General features: G+C 45.6%; 1 protein-coding gene across 2 annotated transcripts in view; it reads left to right on the top strand.

Moving 5' to 3' along the window:
* ZNF475 (zinc finger protein 475) overlaps positions 1 to 16,272 on the top strand; it is a 48,116-nt gene that overhangs the window by 17,091 nt on the left and 14,753 nt on the right. The window contains exons 2-5 of one of the 2 annotated variants that reach the window (XM_006167480.2): positions 7,202 to 7,382; positions 11,477 to 11,710; positions 13,537 to 13,656; positions 15,477 to 15,704. In XM_006167480.2, the coding sequence (XP_006167542.2) occupies positions 7,202 to 7,382; positions 11,477 to 11,628 (333 nt within the window). In that variant the 3' untranslated portion in view covers positions 11,629 to 11,710; positions 13,537 to 13,656; positions 15,477 to 15,704. Of the gene's footprint in view, positions 1 to 7,201; positions 7,383 to 11,476; positions 11,711 to 13,536; positions 13,657 to 15,476; positions 15,705 to 16,272 lie in introns of those variants that run through there. The other variant, XM_006167479.3, reaches the window with a different exon arrangement.

Genomic DNA, 16,272 nt, shown 5'->3' with positions numbered 1-16,272 from the left:
CACACACACACACACACACACACACACACCCAGCATGAGTGAGTTTAAGCCACCGGGTCCAGAACTCGAACCGTGGTCAACTACATGGGAGTCCAGCGACATAGCCATTACGCCAACTGTTGGTCCCCATCCTTAGATATTTATAAAGTCACTTTTCAGTTGTTTAAACTTGCTACATGGCTAATTAAAAAGAAAACTATGCATCTACTTCATTATATTGATAAAGGTAGATAGTCTATTGGCATAATTTAGTATAGAACAGTAAAATAAAACTATCCTACTTCCAAGAATACAGTTGTATTGAAAACTCAGATCATCTAGGGACTGATTCCACTTTTTATTTTGCTTGTCTCTATTAATTTTGGATTTACTCACCAATAATTGAGTCTTACTTCTGGTAGGTAGAAATGATCAATATTTCTCTTTCGGATTCTGATCTTGCTCTGTGCTGTCTTGGTGTCAGGCGCAGCCATAGTTCAAAGCGGGCTGATTCCAGCACACACGCACTTCCCCACATTTCATTTCCTCCAAGGGGACCACACCACCAGCTCCGCGTGTTTCTACTTTCATGCCCCGTGCTACTAACAAGCACACTGAACAAGGTCTTTTCGTTCCACTGAACTTCCTTGCCGTTCCACCCAGCTAGGTCTTTCCAGTTCATTGGTGAGTATTCTTAACTGAGTCACTACCTCATTCCCCCCAGTGCCTCACCCCAGCATTCTCTATTCTGCTTCCCAGAATTCAAGTTTCTTCCTTCCCCAGGATCGCTTTGCGATCAGACGTTAAGTCCCCCTGTGCGCGCCATCGGCCTCACTCCTCGGCAGCCTCCTGTCCTGCCTCATTTCCCCTCAGCTTCCTTTCCTCCTCAAGACTCCCACCTCCGTGGTCTCCCCTGACCGTCTCACCATACCTCGACTTGCGGCTTCTCACCCTCTGTTCTCTAAACAGCAACAGTAATCTTCCCTCACTTCTGCCCCTCTCTTAAGTTTTTTTTTTTCTGCAAGGTTTTTGGAACATGTATTTCTCTGAATTTCAATGACATTTTACTGAAGTAGTCATGCCAACTTTCTATTGCTTAGTGTTCCCATGGAATGTTGTCCCCCTCCTTTTACTTACACCTTGTTTATGTCATCATGTTCATAAAATCTGTTTCCAAGGATCAGACTGTGAAGGAGAGGTAAAATGCAACACTTGGAGACAAGCCCACATGTGAAGGTTACCGGTTCAAGTCCTGAGACCTCCCTGAGTTGTCCGGGCATGTGTGTACCCATGATCCACGGCTGGCTGAAGGCTGGGCTGGATCCCAGCACGGGTATCCTACTGGGGGTTCTCTCTCTGTCCTTCTCTTTCAGTTCCTCTCGCTCATGGAAGAAATCAGTAATAAACTTAAAATTTTTTTTTCTAATCAACTGTATATAGTTGGGTTTTGCTTTTTTTTTTTGTCTGCTTTTAGTTATTTTTTGTTATAGGGCACATGCATTTGCCAAAAAGAGACAGAGAGAGGACTAGTGAGAAATCACTCCCTCAAGGACAACGACCACAATGCAATCCCTTCTCTAGTCTCCTCTCAGGATTTTGAGCATCCACACATGGCCGGCATGATATTCAAGCTACCACATTCAAGACTCAAACCATGCAGTTGGCCATGTGGGATCCAGCTCCTTAACCTCCATACCACCTGCTGGCCCAGGGGTCTCGTTTTTTATCTAGTCTGGAAATTTGATTCTTTTTTTTTTTTTTAAGAGAGTTTTTTTTTTTTGTTTGTTTTGTTCTCTTTTTTTTTTTTTTTTTTTGCTATAGGGCATATGTGCTTGCTGGAGAGACAAAGACAGAGAGACAGAAAGCGAGAAATTACCCCTCAGGGAGGACGGCCACATCACAGTCCCTTCTCCACCATTCTCCCCTTGGGATTTGGGGTACACATGCACACACACTCAACCTGAATTTTAAGTTGCTGGGTCCAGGACTCCAAACGCAGTCTACTATGTGGGAGTCCAGCAATGTAACCAATACACTATCTTCTGGTCCCCTAAATTCTAGTTTTTTAATGGTGTTCTTTAGGTCATTAACGTTTACACCAAATATTGACGTGCTTAGATTTGAATCTACCACTGTAAGCGTTTGAATTCTGCTTGTCCCTCCTTCCCCCCATCTCACTGCCTTGCTGTGGTGGCTGTTCTCTGTTTCTTTGTTCTTATCTTTCTGGTTAACTCCTCACATTTTTATAATATTCTGTCTCCACTTTTGCTTCTTTTCATGCTTGTGTGTGCTAATGGTGATTATATAGATTAAGACATGCATCTTTTTCTCAGATTCTATTTCTAAACATCTGTTTCAAGAAAAATGTAAGAATTTTATGACAATATATTGCCAATTTTACCAATTTGTGCTCTTATTGCCTATAACTTGTTATTGCTATATATATATATATAGCTATATATATTATAGGCAATATGTAACTTGCTATTGATATATATATATATATAGTATGAACTCCATATTTTTGTTCCTTTTTTTTAGAGATTTTTGCTTATAGCAAAATAGGGCTCATGCACTCACCAGACAAAGAGAGACAGAGAGACAGAAAGGGAGAAATCACTCCTGGGGGGATGGCCATGCCACAATCCTCCTCTGTTCTCCTGTTGGGATTTTAGGCACACACATACACATACACATATACATGCCCAGTGTGAGTTTAAGCTGCCAGGTCTGGGACTCGAACTGCAGTCGCCTACGTAGGAGCCCAGTGACATAACCATTACGCCATCCACTGGTCACCTTGTTACTTTTCTTTAAAAGGCTCTAGTCTAAGATTCAATCATATAATCGTGTGTGTATGAAATTTTGGAATATTTTTAAAGATTGCTTTAAATTACCGACCTATTTACATTTTGCAGTGTTTCCATTTCTTTCTGTGGAATCAGATTTCTAGCTGCCATTTTCCTTTCAGCACTTAGACTTGCCTTCAGCATTTTTTCGTAGAACAAGTCTTCCGGGAACGCATTCTTTCACCTTTTGTCTGGCCAAAGATGTCTTTATTTCATCTTCGTTTTTGAAGAATATTTTTACTGGATGAGAAATTCTGAGTTAACAGAATAGTGTTATGTGTGTATGTGTTGTGTTCTTTTAGTCCTTTAAAAAAAGTCATTCTACTGTTTCCTGGTCTCCATTTTCTTTCTTTTTTTTTTTTTTTTTGTTTTGCCATGGGTATGTGCACTCGCTGGAGAGAGAGAGAGAGAGGGAAAGTAAGAAACCAGCCCCCTAGCGAGGATGGCCACACTGTAATCCCTTCTTTCAGGATTTTGGGCACATGTGCACATGGGTCTGGTCTGATTTTCAAGCCATTGGGTCTGGGGCTGTAACTGTGGAAGGCTGCATATTAGATCTTGCACATGAACAAGTGTTCATCCATTTTGTACCCTTCCCCTATCATGGCTGTCTGCTTCTGGATTCCTGCTTGCTCTTCCCATGAGAGTGCTGTTTTCTCATCCAGGACAACATCCTGTACCTGCTACTGTCTTGCTAACTAGCCCGAAACCCCTTTGTTTAGCAATGTAACTGGTTGCATGGAAACCCCACTCCCCTCAGAAATAATTAACCTGCTTGACTCAGCTTCTGTAACTGCTTTCACATAGGAATCCTGCACACCTGGCAACCGACCCCTATAAGAGGCTACCCCAAACTTTGGCTGGGGCTGCAGTTCTGACTCTCGGCCTCCGAGCCTCAGGCTGTAGTCGCTGGCCAGCTAATAAAGACTCCCTTTAAACTTAATTTGACTTTGGTGGTCATTCATTTGGTGACACTCTACAGCAGAACCACAGAACTGGCCACGTGGGATCCAGCACCTTAGTCTCCGTGCCACCTGCTCACCTTCCATTTTCCTTCTGATGAGATCATCTGAAGTTCTCCTCATGGTTTCACTGTTTGCTTGTATATATTGTTTCTGTTTTCTCTGACTGCTTTCAAGCTTATCTTGTTATTTTTAGCAGTTTCACTGTAATGTGTCTAGTTCTGTTTTTTTTTTTATTTATGTTTTTTTGATTTCTCTGAGATTACTATGTTACTTGTTTCTCAATCATTTTAGAAAATGCTCATCCTGCAGCTGGCATTAAAATAAATGGATAAATAAAGTTAAATAAAAAGAAAAGAAAATTCTCATCCAGGGGCCAGCAGGTGGTATAGTGGCTAAAGCACTGGACTCCTACATGGATGACTGCAGTTCGAATCCTAGACCCTGTGGCTTTAAACACACACTCGCTTGAAACTCACGTCGGGCACACGTGCGTGCATGCCCAAAATCCCAGGAGGAGAATAGAGGAGAAGGGATTGAGGTATGGCCGTTACCCCGGGGGGTGATTTCTTGCTTTTCTGTCTATCTCTCTCTCTGTCTCTCCAGTAAGCACAAATGCCCTATAGCAAACAAACAAACAAACAAACAAAAACAAAATGACTCTAAGAAAAAAAGAGAGAAGCTTCTCAGCCATTATCTGCTCATCTCTCGCACCTGCTGCGTTTCACGTCCGTTCTTTCTTGTCCTCTGGGCTCAGTTCCACACGTGTTCAGCCACTTGTTCTGTTCCATCTTTTAGCACCTATTTTTCTGTCTATATTTGGATAATCTCTCAACATATGTTCAGATTGACTGACTCCTTCTTTGTGGGATGTGGGCAGAAAGTCTATCAAACTGACATGTCATCTCCGCTATCGTGTCTTTTCTGTTAACACTTCCCATCCGTTTTCTTTAATCATTTTTCCTCTCTCTCCTTTTTATCTCAGTGCCGGAATTTCCCATATATCAGAAAGTCTATCAAACTGACATGTCATCTCCGCTATCCTGTCTTTTCTGTTAACACTTCCCATCCGTTTTCTTTAATCATTTTTCCTCTCCTTTTTATCTCAGTGCCGGAATTCCCCATATATTCACACGTGCTGTCCACTTTTTCGGCAGATTTTTAAACATAGTGTAATTATTTAACGATCTCTCTTAAAGTAAGTATTTAAAAGCTCCAGCGATCCCGGTACCGAGGCCCTGTCTTGGTCGGTTGTATTTGGTATTGTATCCGATAATGATGGCTCTATCTCCTGTGTGTGTATGTGTCGGCACGAGCACTGTGATTGTGGCTGAAGGCTGGGCGCCGTGGGCAGGGAACGTTGGCTCTGAGGGACGTTCGCCCGTAAACCAGCACGCCGTGTCTCCTGCCGAGCTGTTAGTGCAGAGCTTCTGTTCATGTGGTCCGTCGGTAGCAGGAGCTGGACATCGTCTGTGTTGTGGTTATGTTCAATGCTCCATGGTTTAAATGCCCCCAGTGGTAAGCCACCCACCCTTGCCTCCTGCTTAGCAGAAGGCCTGGATCTGAGTGTTCCTCCCAGTTTTCCTGGTGCATCCTTAGACTCTGAGAGACCCCAAATGCCATGACACAGGAGTCCCTGGCAGAGCTTCTTCCCCTCTTTGGCACCAGACTCCTCGCATGGTGCTGGGTGCCATGCCTAGTTCTCCAGCTCTCCCTTCGGATTTGGGCAGCTCCTGTGTTCCTGAATTGGTGGAGGCGTCTCTCAATGCCCCCTCCCCGGGTCATGCTGTCTCACCTTTCTGTTACTGGGTGTGAGACTCGGTTGCTGGCAAAATGCACAGGTAGTCCCTCGAAGCCTCACCTCTGCGGCGCTTGCGCTCGGCTGCCCTGCTGGTTCCTCTATGGCCGACTACTGCTGCTTCATAATCATGTAAGGTTTGGAGCATGGGAGGCTTTTTATTGGTTCTGCTGGTCCATCTCCAAAATGAGGCAGGTCTGTGGTTTCATGAGTTACCTTGCAACTCTGAGTCTCCCATGGACTCAAAGGTTCCATGCTGGAGGCTAGCAGGCTTGGCCTCATTGTTTTGGTGGGAGCAACGTGTCTGCATCCCAGACAGCAGGGGTTCCCTGCTGCATCTCACGGCTAGCTCCCTCTCAGACTGGGCTACCCCAGAAACTAAGGGAACTAAGAAAGAATCTGAGTTCAAGTGGTTTATCTGGGAGGTAATCCAGGACACCCAAGGAAAGAATGAAAGGAAATACAGGAAAGAGAAGGAAGCCCATACAGGACATTCCTGAGTAGCTGGGACGGCCCCGTGGGAGAGGAAACGGGGCAATTACTCACCGGTTCTCGTTGGGATTGATTAGCAGCCGTGTGTGTTGGTGAAATCTCCTCCAGGATGAAAAGGTGGAGCCGCACAGGAGCACCCGCAGGAGGACATGCGATGTGAGCACGCAGGCCGAGCAGCGTCTGTTCAGACCTCAGTGACAGCGCGCTACTTCTCGGACATGCTGGGGCCTACAGCCGGAGGATGCTTATTTAGTTTTATTTTTGGGGGGGGTGTTTTGGTGTGTGTGTGTGTGTGTGTGTGTGTGTGTTATAGGACGCGTACACTCGCCAGAGAGATACAGAGTGAGAAATCACCCCCTGGGGGATGGCCATGCTACAATCCCTTCTCCTTCATTCTCCTTCTGGGATCTTTGGCACGCACGCACACGTGTCCAGTGTGAATTTCAAGCCTCCGGGTTTGGGACTTGAACCACAGTCTGCCACGTGGGAGTCCAGTCATGTAACCATTACATCATCTGGTCCTCAGCCAGAGGTCATTGAGTGGAAGACTCAGGCCTGACTTATCCCGGTGCTCTCTCAGCATGGTAACTCAGAACAGTCAGAAGGCAGTGCCTGCTTATTTATCAATACTTATTAAGTGGGAATATGCATTTCGTACCGGTGCCAATATGGAGAATCCTGGAGACCCCCTCTTTGTCTCTCCCACACTCACATCCTTATCGCCACTTCACACAGATAACATAGTTCGGTGTCTTAACGGCCAACGAGGTTCAATTGACCAGACTCGTTGAAATTAAAAAAAAAAAAAAAGTTGATTTTCCCAACGAAGGTGAATATACTATCATTTTAAAGTTTATTTAGTTACTTTATGAGAGAGAGAGAGAGAGAAAGGGCCCCCTGCCAGGCCATGCCGCAATTCTCCCCTCAGCCCTCCTGCCAGCCAGGATCGCGGGTGTGCGCAGCTTGGTCACACCAACCCACACCTAAACCCTGAGCTCTCCCACATGGCCCTGGGTACCAGGCTCCCACCACCTGAGCCACCATGCCGGGGCCTGAATGTGCTAATGTTTTAAAATGCAGTTTCCAAACCCAAACTTGAACACGTTGTGTCTTACTTGCAGCCCACAACGATAAGGCGTCCACCAACCGTCATTTGCTACATCTGTGGTCGTGAATATGGAACGAAATCCATCGGCATCCATGAGCCACAATGTCTGAAGAAATGGCATAACGAGAACAGCTTGCTGCCTAAGGAGTTAAGGAGGCCAGAACCTAAAAAACCGGAAGTCAGGACCATTGCCGGTAAGTGCCCAGGGAAGAGACCGTGCGTGCCTGTGGGAGACGTCTCTCTAAACGTAAGGGCAAAGGTGTTCTTTCCTTTCTTTATTTAAACAACTGAAATCAGCAGGGCTCACTGCCTTGGCTACCGCCAAATAGGAAGATCAGCTCTGGGATGCCGCCCAGAGTGTCATCTCCAGATCAAGACACAAAGACACTGTCCTGGCCACACTGTGAGAAGGACCCACTGGAGCTACTTTCACGTATGAGTGGCCACACTGTGAGAAGGACCCACTGGAGCTTACTGTATCTCCCAAAGCTACTTTCACGTATGATCAAACATAACACTCACAAAACGTAAAGCTTAAAAAACGTTAATGGAAACTGAGTCTTATTTTCAGACATGTTGTAGGTGTCTCGGGTTCACAGAGGAGAGGTGCCAAATCCAAATGCCTACAGGGTCTCCTAGTCAGGTAACCACACTGAAGAACCTGGTCCGTGTGTGAGGGACAGGGAAGGTGGAGTCTGAGGGGGCTGGAGAGTCCAGGCTCTCCAAAGGAGACTGCGGCTACCAGTTTCAGCCGGTTTTACCATTAGTGTTAGCCCAAGGTGGTCATATCTGTCAGTAATACAAAATAAACTAGAATCTAGACATCGTTCTGAAATTGCCACATAAATAATTTTTTAAAAGAGATTTTTGCCATAGGGCACATGCACTCACCAGAGAGAGAGAGAGAGAGACAGTGAGAGAGGAGGTGAGAAATCACCCCCCGGGAGGATGGCCATGCCACAATCTCTTCTCCTCTATTCTCTTCTTGGGATCTTGGGCACACTTGTGCGTGCACCCAGTGCAATTTTCAAGCTCCAGGTCCAGGACTTGAACCACGGTTGGTCACGTGGGAGTCCAGCAATGTAACTGCTACACCATCTGCAGGTCCCATCACATAAAATTTAAAATAATAATATATATATTTTTTTGCTATAGGGCACATTTAATCACCAGACAGAAAGAGAGAGAGAGAGAGAGAGAGAGAGAGAAGGAAAGTGAGCAAGCACCTCCCCCACCCAGGAAGGGGATGGTCACAACAATCCTTCCTTTTCTCAGGATTTGGGGCACACATGCACACGTGCCTGGCATGGTTTTCAAGCCATTGGATCTGGGACTTGAACTGTCCTGTAGATCACGTGGGATCTAGCCCCTTAACCACCAGGCCACCTGCTGGCCCTAAACATGTGTTGAAGTTAATAATCCGTAAAGCACCATGCACGGCAGATGGTACTGGAACTGCAGAGTCCTGTGGTCTCGTCACAGAGCCTGAAGCTTATTCATTTAGGGGTGTGGAGAGCTCAGAGAATTTTGTCCCACGTGAGCTCAGACTTGCTTATTATATTCTATCTTTGCCATTTTCCCTGGTGATCTCCTAGTTCCTTTCCAATGAAAATCTTGGCTTTAAAATGATCTTTCTTGGGATCAGCAGTTAGCATAATGGCTATGTCGCTGGACTCCCACGTAGTCGACCGCAGTTTGAGTCCTGGACCCGGTGGCTTAAAATCACGCCAGGCGCGTGTGCGTGTGTGCCCAAGATCCCGAGAGGAGAATGGAGGAGAAGGGATTGTGGCGTGACCATCCCCCCTGGGGGTGATTTCTTTTTTTCTTGCTCTCTCTGTCTGTCGGGCGAGCACATGCACCCTATAGAAAAAAACCTCTCCAAAAAAAAAAATAAAAAAGATTATCTTTCTTTTCCTATAGTTTTTGCTATAGGGCACATGCACTCACCAGACAGACAGAGACAGAGAGAAAGAAAATGAGAACTCACCCCCCAGAAGGATGGCCACACTGCAATCCCTTCTCCGTCATTCTCATCTCAGGACTTCGGGCATGCACACACACCCAGCATGAGTTTTAAGCTGCCAGATTCAAGATTTGAACCGTGGCCTACCCTGTGGGAGTCTAGTGCCTTAACTATTATGCCACCTGCTGGACCCAAGATTAGCTTTCAATGAATTCATTCTCTGTATGTAACCATGGGTTAGCGTTGCTAGAAGGTACCTTGGAAGTCCTTTTTATCAGTCTGAAGCATGCCCGGGAGAGGTATGACCAAGGAGGATTTTGTAACGACCCACTGAGGGGAATCTAGACTGCCATGATTAAGTTCTCGATGTCACTAGCCTGGTCTAGAGGAGGACTTTGTATGCAAGTGGGAAAAGAGCTCAAAATGAAAGTACCTGCCTATTAAATTAGATCATTGCTTGCCAAGAGGGTTTATCTCCCTGGGACTCTCCAGCAATCCCCATAGGGGTGTCAGAAGTCTGTCTCCTTCTTTTTTACTCTTCATCACTTCTGCTTGGCCATAATTAGCACAAGGCTAGAGGAAGTAAGAGAAATGAAGGCCCTGGTGGGTCCACTATTTCATTATTGCTTCCAGATGGGAAATGGGGCTCCTACCATGCGGTCACCCTGATTCTCCTCTTGCTCCCATGCTGTTTTTACCTCTGAAGACACTCTTCCTATAGAAAGAAAATGCATGTTACCCTTTGCATCCCCGTGGCCCCCTTCAGTCAGGGAGCTCAAATACCTCATCCACCAGACACGGCTTCAAAACCCTGTGCAGAAACACTTAGAAATGGGATGATTCACTTTGGAGCGAGAGTCACTGACAACTCGGGAATGTGTGAGTCTGTATGAAAACTCGTATGGGTGACGAGAAAGTCAGCGCCATGCTGTTGACAGTTTTCACAGCACTCAAAATAAATGCTCAGATTTCTGCACGGAGGCGACACTTGCTTTATCCAAAGGGGAAATACGAGGTTGCACTGGGATTTCCATTTCCATGGAGCAAAGAACATGTGAGTCATGCAAGTTGAGGACTCTTTTTTAATTTTTTTATTTCTACTTTTTTTTTTTTTTTGGAGAGGTTTTTGCTATAGGGTGTGTGCACTCGCCAGAAAGACAGAGAGAGAGAGAGAGAGAGAGACAAAAAGAGAGAAATCACCCCTCAGGGGGGATGGCCACGCTGCAATCCCTTCTCCTTCATTCTCCTCTTGGGATCTTGGGCACACACGCACATGGGCCCGGCGTGCGTTTAAGCCACCGGGTCTGGGACGCGAACTGCGGTCGACTACGTGGGAGTCCAGCAACATAGTCATTCCACTAACTGCTGGTCCCATGCAAGTTGAGGACTCTAATGCTCGCTGCAACCCTGAGAACCAACTGATAGAAACCCTATGAGAACAGTGTAGGTGTGGTGAAGACGCACCGTGTGCTGATCAGAACTAAGCTCTGTCGTTTCCAGCGCCTGGTTACATGTAGGGGGCCTAGTTTGGGCAATCCGAAGACATAGTCAATTTCATGTACTAAAGTCATTCTATTTAAGGAAGGTTTATTACGACTAGGTCCCCCATTGTTTCCTCTAAAATAAAGCCACGTGCCGTCTCCCCTCAGCTCTGCCCATGAAGAGGGCACATTTCTCACTGTCTCTGTTGTTTTCGTAAGGACGCTTCTTTCCGTCAGATTAACCATTGGTTTACATTCTTCTCTTTAATGACTCAAAGGATCTCTGAGTTTATGGCCACGGAGAGATGATCAGGGTTTAGGGCATCATCCCACCTTAAATCCACTCTGCACTCTCAGTTCGGACCTCTCCAAGCATTCCACTGGAGGGTTACAGAAGAGGAAAATACAAATATCTGTTCTTTTCCCTTTGTAAGCTTATATTTAGAGTCCACTGAAAGAAAGCCCGAAGCTATATTTACAAGATAGCAACGTGTAAGCAAAGATGTTAATAATTAGTGAAGAATGCATACCATAACACATAAAGCCACGTCCTCCCGTTTTAAAATCCAAATAAGAACCTCAGATTCATAGCTGACTTTACTCAACCCTTGAAAGAGTGAGCAGATTTCTTTTTCTTTCTTTCTTTCATTTTTTTTTTTTATTCTGGCAAACATAATGATTTGTTTAAAAGCCTCAGTCAACAGGTATTTCCTGAAAATATTTTCCATGAAAAGTAGACTATGTTCTCTAGAATAAATATGGATCTGTTTTCCCTTTTTCTTTCTTATTATTTTCTTATTTTTCCTTTTTTTTTTTTTTTTCGTCTTTTTCTTTACCATTCCAGCCAAAGGTTTCTACGATCTGGATGCTTTAAATGAAGCTGCTTGGACCAGTGCCCAGAGCCAGCTGGTCCCCTGTAACATCTGTGGGCGTACCTTCCTGCCAGACAGATTGATTGTTCACCAACGCTCTTGTAAACCCAAAGCTGCCAAGTAAAGCCCTTTTCTCTCTACCGAAGTGTTACAGGAATTAATCCCTTTGAAAGCAACCAGGATACAATGGGAAGGAGAAAAAGGAGGTGAGGAGAGGAACGGGGGAAAATTGGAACCAACCACAGGCTGGTCTAGCGCGGGAGGCCCAGCTCAGGCTTTGGTGGCGTGAGCGTTCACCCCTGTTCTGCAGTGGGGCATGTGCTCAGGTTTAACGAGCAACTGCATGTGTGCAGACACACTAGGGACGGGTCACACTTTTGTGTAAATTACAAGCAGGCTGCTTGCTCCTCATCGGGGCCGGCACTTTTGTTTAAAGGAGATTTCGGAGCCAGTGGTCGCCACTTGCCTTCCATTCTACTTTTCTCGAGATTTTGAACCTCACAATTAGGACTGTCCTTGCACAAAGAGAGGCTTTGGGGCAAATCCTTAGTCCCAGAATGAATCGAACTCCTTCCTACTCCTGTGTCTTCTGAAATAATACACCCCACCTCTTCTAACAGAGGGACATGAATTTTTTAAAAAGAATTATTTTATTTAACCTTATCTATCTATCTATCTATCTATCTATCTATCTATCTATCTATCTATTTATTTATTTATTTATTTTAACTTGACCAGAGAGGGACACAGTGACAGAGAGAGAGAGAGGGAGAAAGAGAGAGTGAGAAAGTCTCCAGGTCCAGGGCTCGAACTGTGGTCAGCCATGTGGGAGTCTAGTGTCCTTAACCACCACGCTACCTGCTGGCACCCAGGGACACTATTTTAATTGAATTGTTCATTGGAAACTTCTTTTCTCTATAAGATCATTCAACAGGGGAGGCATTCTAAAAAGCACCGAGGACTTAAAGTCCTGGAACTATGTCTAAGTCATACTCCCTTTCTGATGGCAAGAAAGGCTTCAGAGATATTCCTGAGCCTGGGCCAGTGTCCTCTGTCAGAAGCCGGATGCAACACAATTCGTCAGAGTGACTGGGGGTTCGCTCCCGCCTTCCGCAGGGCAGGGCTAGCTGGAGTGTGTTGTGCCCTCCTAGGGCCTTGTAGGTGTTTAGCGCGGAGAGCGAAAAGCCTGCCAGTACGTTCTGTGTCTCCCCACCCAAGGCACACGCCAGAGAGTGGGCTGTGAGACGGCTCTGTATTGGAGAGTCCATGAGCCTGTGTGCATGGAGGTGGGGCCCTCTGGGAGGAGGCCAGGCCGGGGAGGTGCTCTGCCCAGGAAATTCCGCTCCCCCAGGCAGCACTGCTCACATGGAGTCTCACCAGTTTTGCTTGGGACCTTTGTTTATTTTATGGTTGAATTCCAGGGCCATTTTGGATCCACTGGGTTCCCACAAACATTGCATGCATGACCTCAGCACAACACAGTCAGCTCCAAATTATACAGGTACATTTATTCAGGCAAATGGTTTGGTCATGCATCTACTTATTCCCTGGGTTAGTTAGGGTAACCGTGCTGGGCATTCTGCATTTCCTGTGTCTCCCGATCCAAAGGAAGCAAGAGGTGAACTTTTTTTAAACAAAGAACTATTTTATTCATTATTATTATTTTAATATTTCCAGAGAGAGAGAGAGAGAAAGAAGAGAGGGAAAGTGAGAAAGCAAGCCTCCCAGTCTGGGACTTGAACCATGGTCAGCCATGTGAGAGTCCCGTGACCTTAATCATCACGCACCTGCCAACCTCAAGAGATGAACTTATGAAAAAGCCTTTAGATACCCTGAGGTAGAAATATCATGGAAAAAATGGCAGGTGCTGACTCGTGTCGGATGCCGTAGCTCTTTCATCTTGTTAATGACGTGAGAAGCCTGCGCTCTGTGGAGTGTGCCCTGGGACGGGCGGTGCTGCCCGCCTCGCCCGCCTCGGTCTGCACATCTCACATGGGTCCCACTGGCAGCTGTCACTACCCTTGTTCCACAGATTAAGAAATGCCTACTCAGACTAAACTGCTCCCCAAGGCCACTCGGAGTTTCAGGATGGAATGGGGAGGCCAACACAAGGGTGCTGGACTTCCAAACACACAACGCTTGCCATTGCTCTGTAAGTTAGACATCTTTTTTTCTTTTTTTTTTTGAAATTGAGATTTATTGGTTGTGTCAAGGATCAGAACAGACATTCCCATTTGTACCCAATTCTGTACATACATACCAAAAATTTAAAAAGCCAAGTATAGTGATTCTTTTTAAGTTATTCCAGTGACATTCCAGCTTCAGATTTGTAGGCAAATTTTCCTTAAGAGGATATCAAGAACCACTGTCTTCAGATGTTGAAAGCTGTTACGTAAGTCCCACCAAATCACAATTTAGTATCATACAGACTACATACTTCAAATTCCCAATCTTTCATAGCACATGAACAGAATTATTAGGAAAACTGGACTACCACGACCAAAGATGTTACAGAGTGCACACAATTCTGACAGGGAGAGCAACAAAGAGTGGTTTTCTTTAGGAAAAAATACTACTAAAAAACATAGTAGAAGTAATTTAAAATATTCAAGACACATTAAATGCATGACTGTGACTACAAACTGCCATTTAGTATGCTTTGTATTTAGGATATAAAAACTACCCACCAACCCCGACCTATGGAATGTTAGGCTGATACACAAGAGAGTCAAAGCCTCCTGTAAGTCAATATCCCCCTATTTTCTGGTTGTACTGAAAAATAAACAACCAGTAAATGATTTCACCTCTTAAAAAAAAAAAAAGCATTTACACTTAAAAAATGGGATGAGGTGGGATTCTCTCCTTCTTAAAAATGTTTCTAGAGCTACTAAAAAACTTGCATTTACAAAATAGTTGATAAAAATATTCCCCTGAATTGTATAAGAAGGAGACAGGGACCATTGATAAGACATGGTATATGATATTACTCACACTGGGCTTCTTTCTCGCCTGCTTCATCAGAGGGTGGACTCTCATTTTTAGTTTCTCCATTTTCTGCAGGTAAATCTTCAGTGTCTCGGTTGGCCACTTCAGCCTGTTTCCCCTTTGCTCCCCTTTTCCCTTTTGTTTGCACTCTTTTGTCTGAAGATTTCTCCTTCCCTGCGGCCTTTTTTGGCTTTGTCTACACTTTTGTAGGAGCAGGTTTAGCCGACAACCTCACCTCGCCGATCTCCTCTTGGCTCTTCCTTGGCCGCCCCCTCGGCTGACCTTCCTTTTGGGCATCTTGGCTGCGGACAGGGTGCGTGCTGGGTGCCTGATGAGGCCGCAGCACGTCTGGAGCCTTTGTGGAGTTGAGTGGATAAACCCTACGACTTCCCCGCCACCCGAGCTGCTCTAAGCTAGACATCCCTAATAAGATGACCTAAACACACACCTGAGCTGACAAGGGCGAAGTTCCTGTATGGTGTTTGGGAAGTGGGAATCTTTGCATGCTTGACTCTCTGCTACTGGTCCAGGTTTCTATTACGGACCAAGGTGAAAGCAAGACTGAACAGCATTGTGTCAAAAGACACTGCATTGTGCTGATGTGCAGAAATCAAATAGTAAGGAAAATAAAGCAAAAGCTCTGGCCTCAACACTGAAATGATGACAAAAAGCAAAACAAGCACAATCTTTTTTTTTTTTTTTTTTTGGTCAGGGTATTTCTTATAAGGCAATTGGGCGGTGGTATTTGCTATAGGGCATGTGTGTTGGCCAGACAGACAGACAGAGAGACCAAAAGCGAGAAATCACCCCTCAGGGGGGATGGCCATGCCGCAATCCCTTCTCCTCTATTCTCCTCTCAGGATCTTGGGCACACACGCACACGCGCCCGGGGTGAGTTTAAGTCACCAGGTCTGGGACTTGAACCACCGTTGACTACCTAGAAGTCCAGCGACATAGACATTACGCTAACTGCTGGTCTCTACACAGTCTTTATCTCTTGGAATCATTATGTCTGTGAGTTCCCATGGTGGTAGAAAAGGATGCTCTCGCAGGACTCATGACATCCACAGAACTGTGAGCCAGCATGACGCAACGAGCTGCCAACCATGAAAACCCCACCTCCAGCTCCCCCTCAGCTGGTCCACAAATGTTTCCTGGAATCGAACCTGGACCAAGTCCGATTGTGATGACAACAATCCTAGAGTTCTGGTCCATTATCAAGGCAAATTTTCACAGTCTGACCATTGATAAGCAAGAGCTCACCTGCTCTCTGCCAGCTGCCCTTCCCCAAGTGTTCACAGCTGTGCAGATCTTTGTAACTCTCAAAAGAAAACACTTTCTTGCACAATGGTTGGCATCTCCGTCCGCTCTGTTCAAACCTTGAAATGGCTCCCCTAGGTCCTTTCCCAGATGATGAAGAGCAGATACCAGATGAAGGCCCTTGGAAGGCTGCTGACCCAGACGGTGACTGGTGTGGGACATAACTCATTACAGGCCTCAACAAGAATGCAGTTCCCTCGCGCCCCTGTTACCTGGTGCTGCCCGACTTTAACTGAATTTCTCTCTCGTCAAAAATGTGGGAAGGATTCCAGGATTTCTCGGAGCTCGTTTGCACGCTGCGTTCACATAAAGTTTCAGGGCCTGTCCTACCAGAAGGGGACGGAAGCACCTAACGAGGGTATGGATGGGAGGCATCTCTGGCTATGGATAAGTAACTCAGACCCATCATGGGGACTCTTTTTTTTTTTTTTCTTTTTTTTTTTTTTTTTTTTTGGGGTTTTTT

This window comes from Tupaia chinensis, unplaced genomic scaffold, assembly GCF_000334495.1.
Source record: "Tupaia chinensis unplaced genomic scaffold, TupChi_1.0 Scaffold144806_1, whole genome shotgun sequence".
Lineage (NCBI taxonomy): Eukaryota > Metazoa > Chordata > Mammalia > Scandentia > Tupaiidae > Tupaia > Tupaia belangeri.
This window is presented reverse-complemented; position numbering and strand designations above follow the sequence as displayed.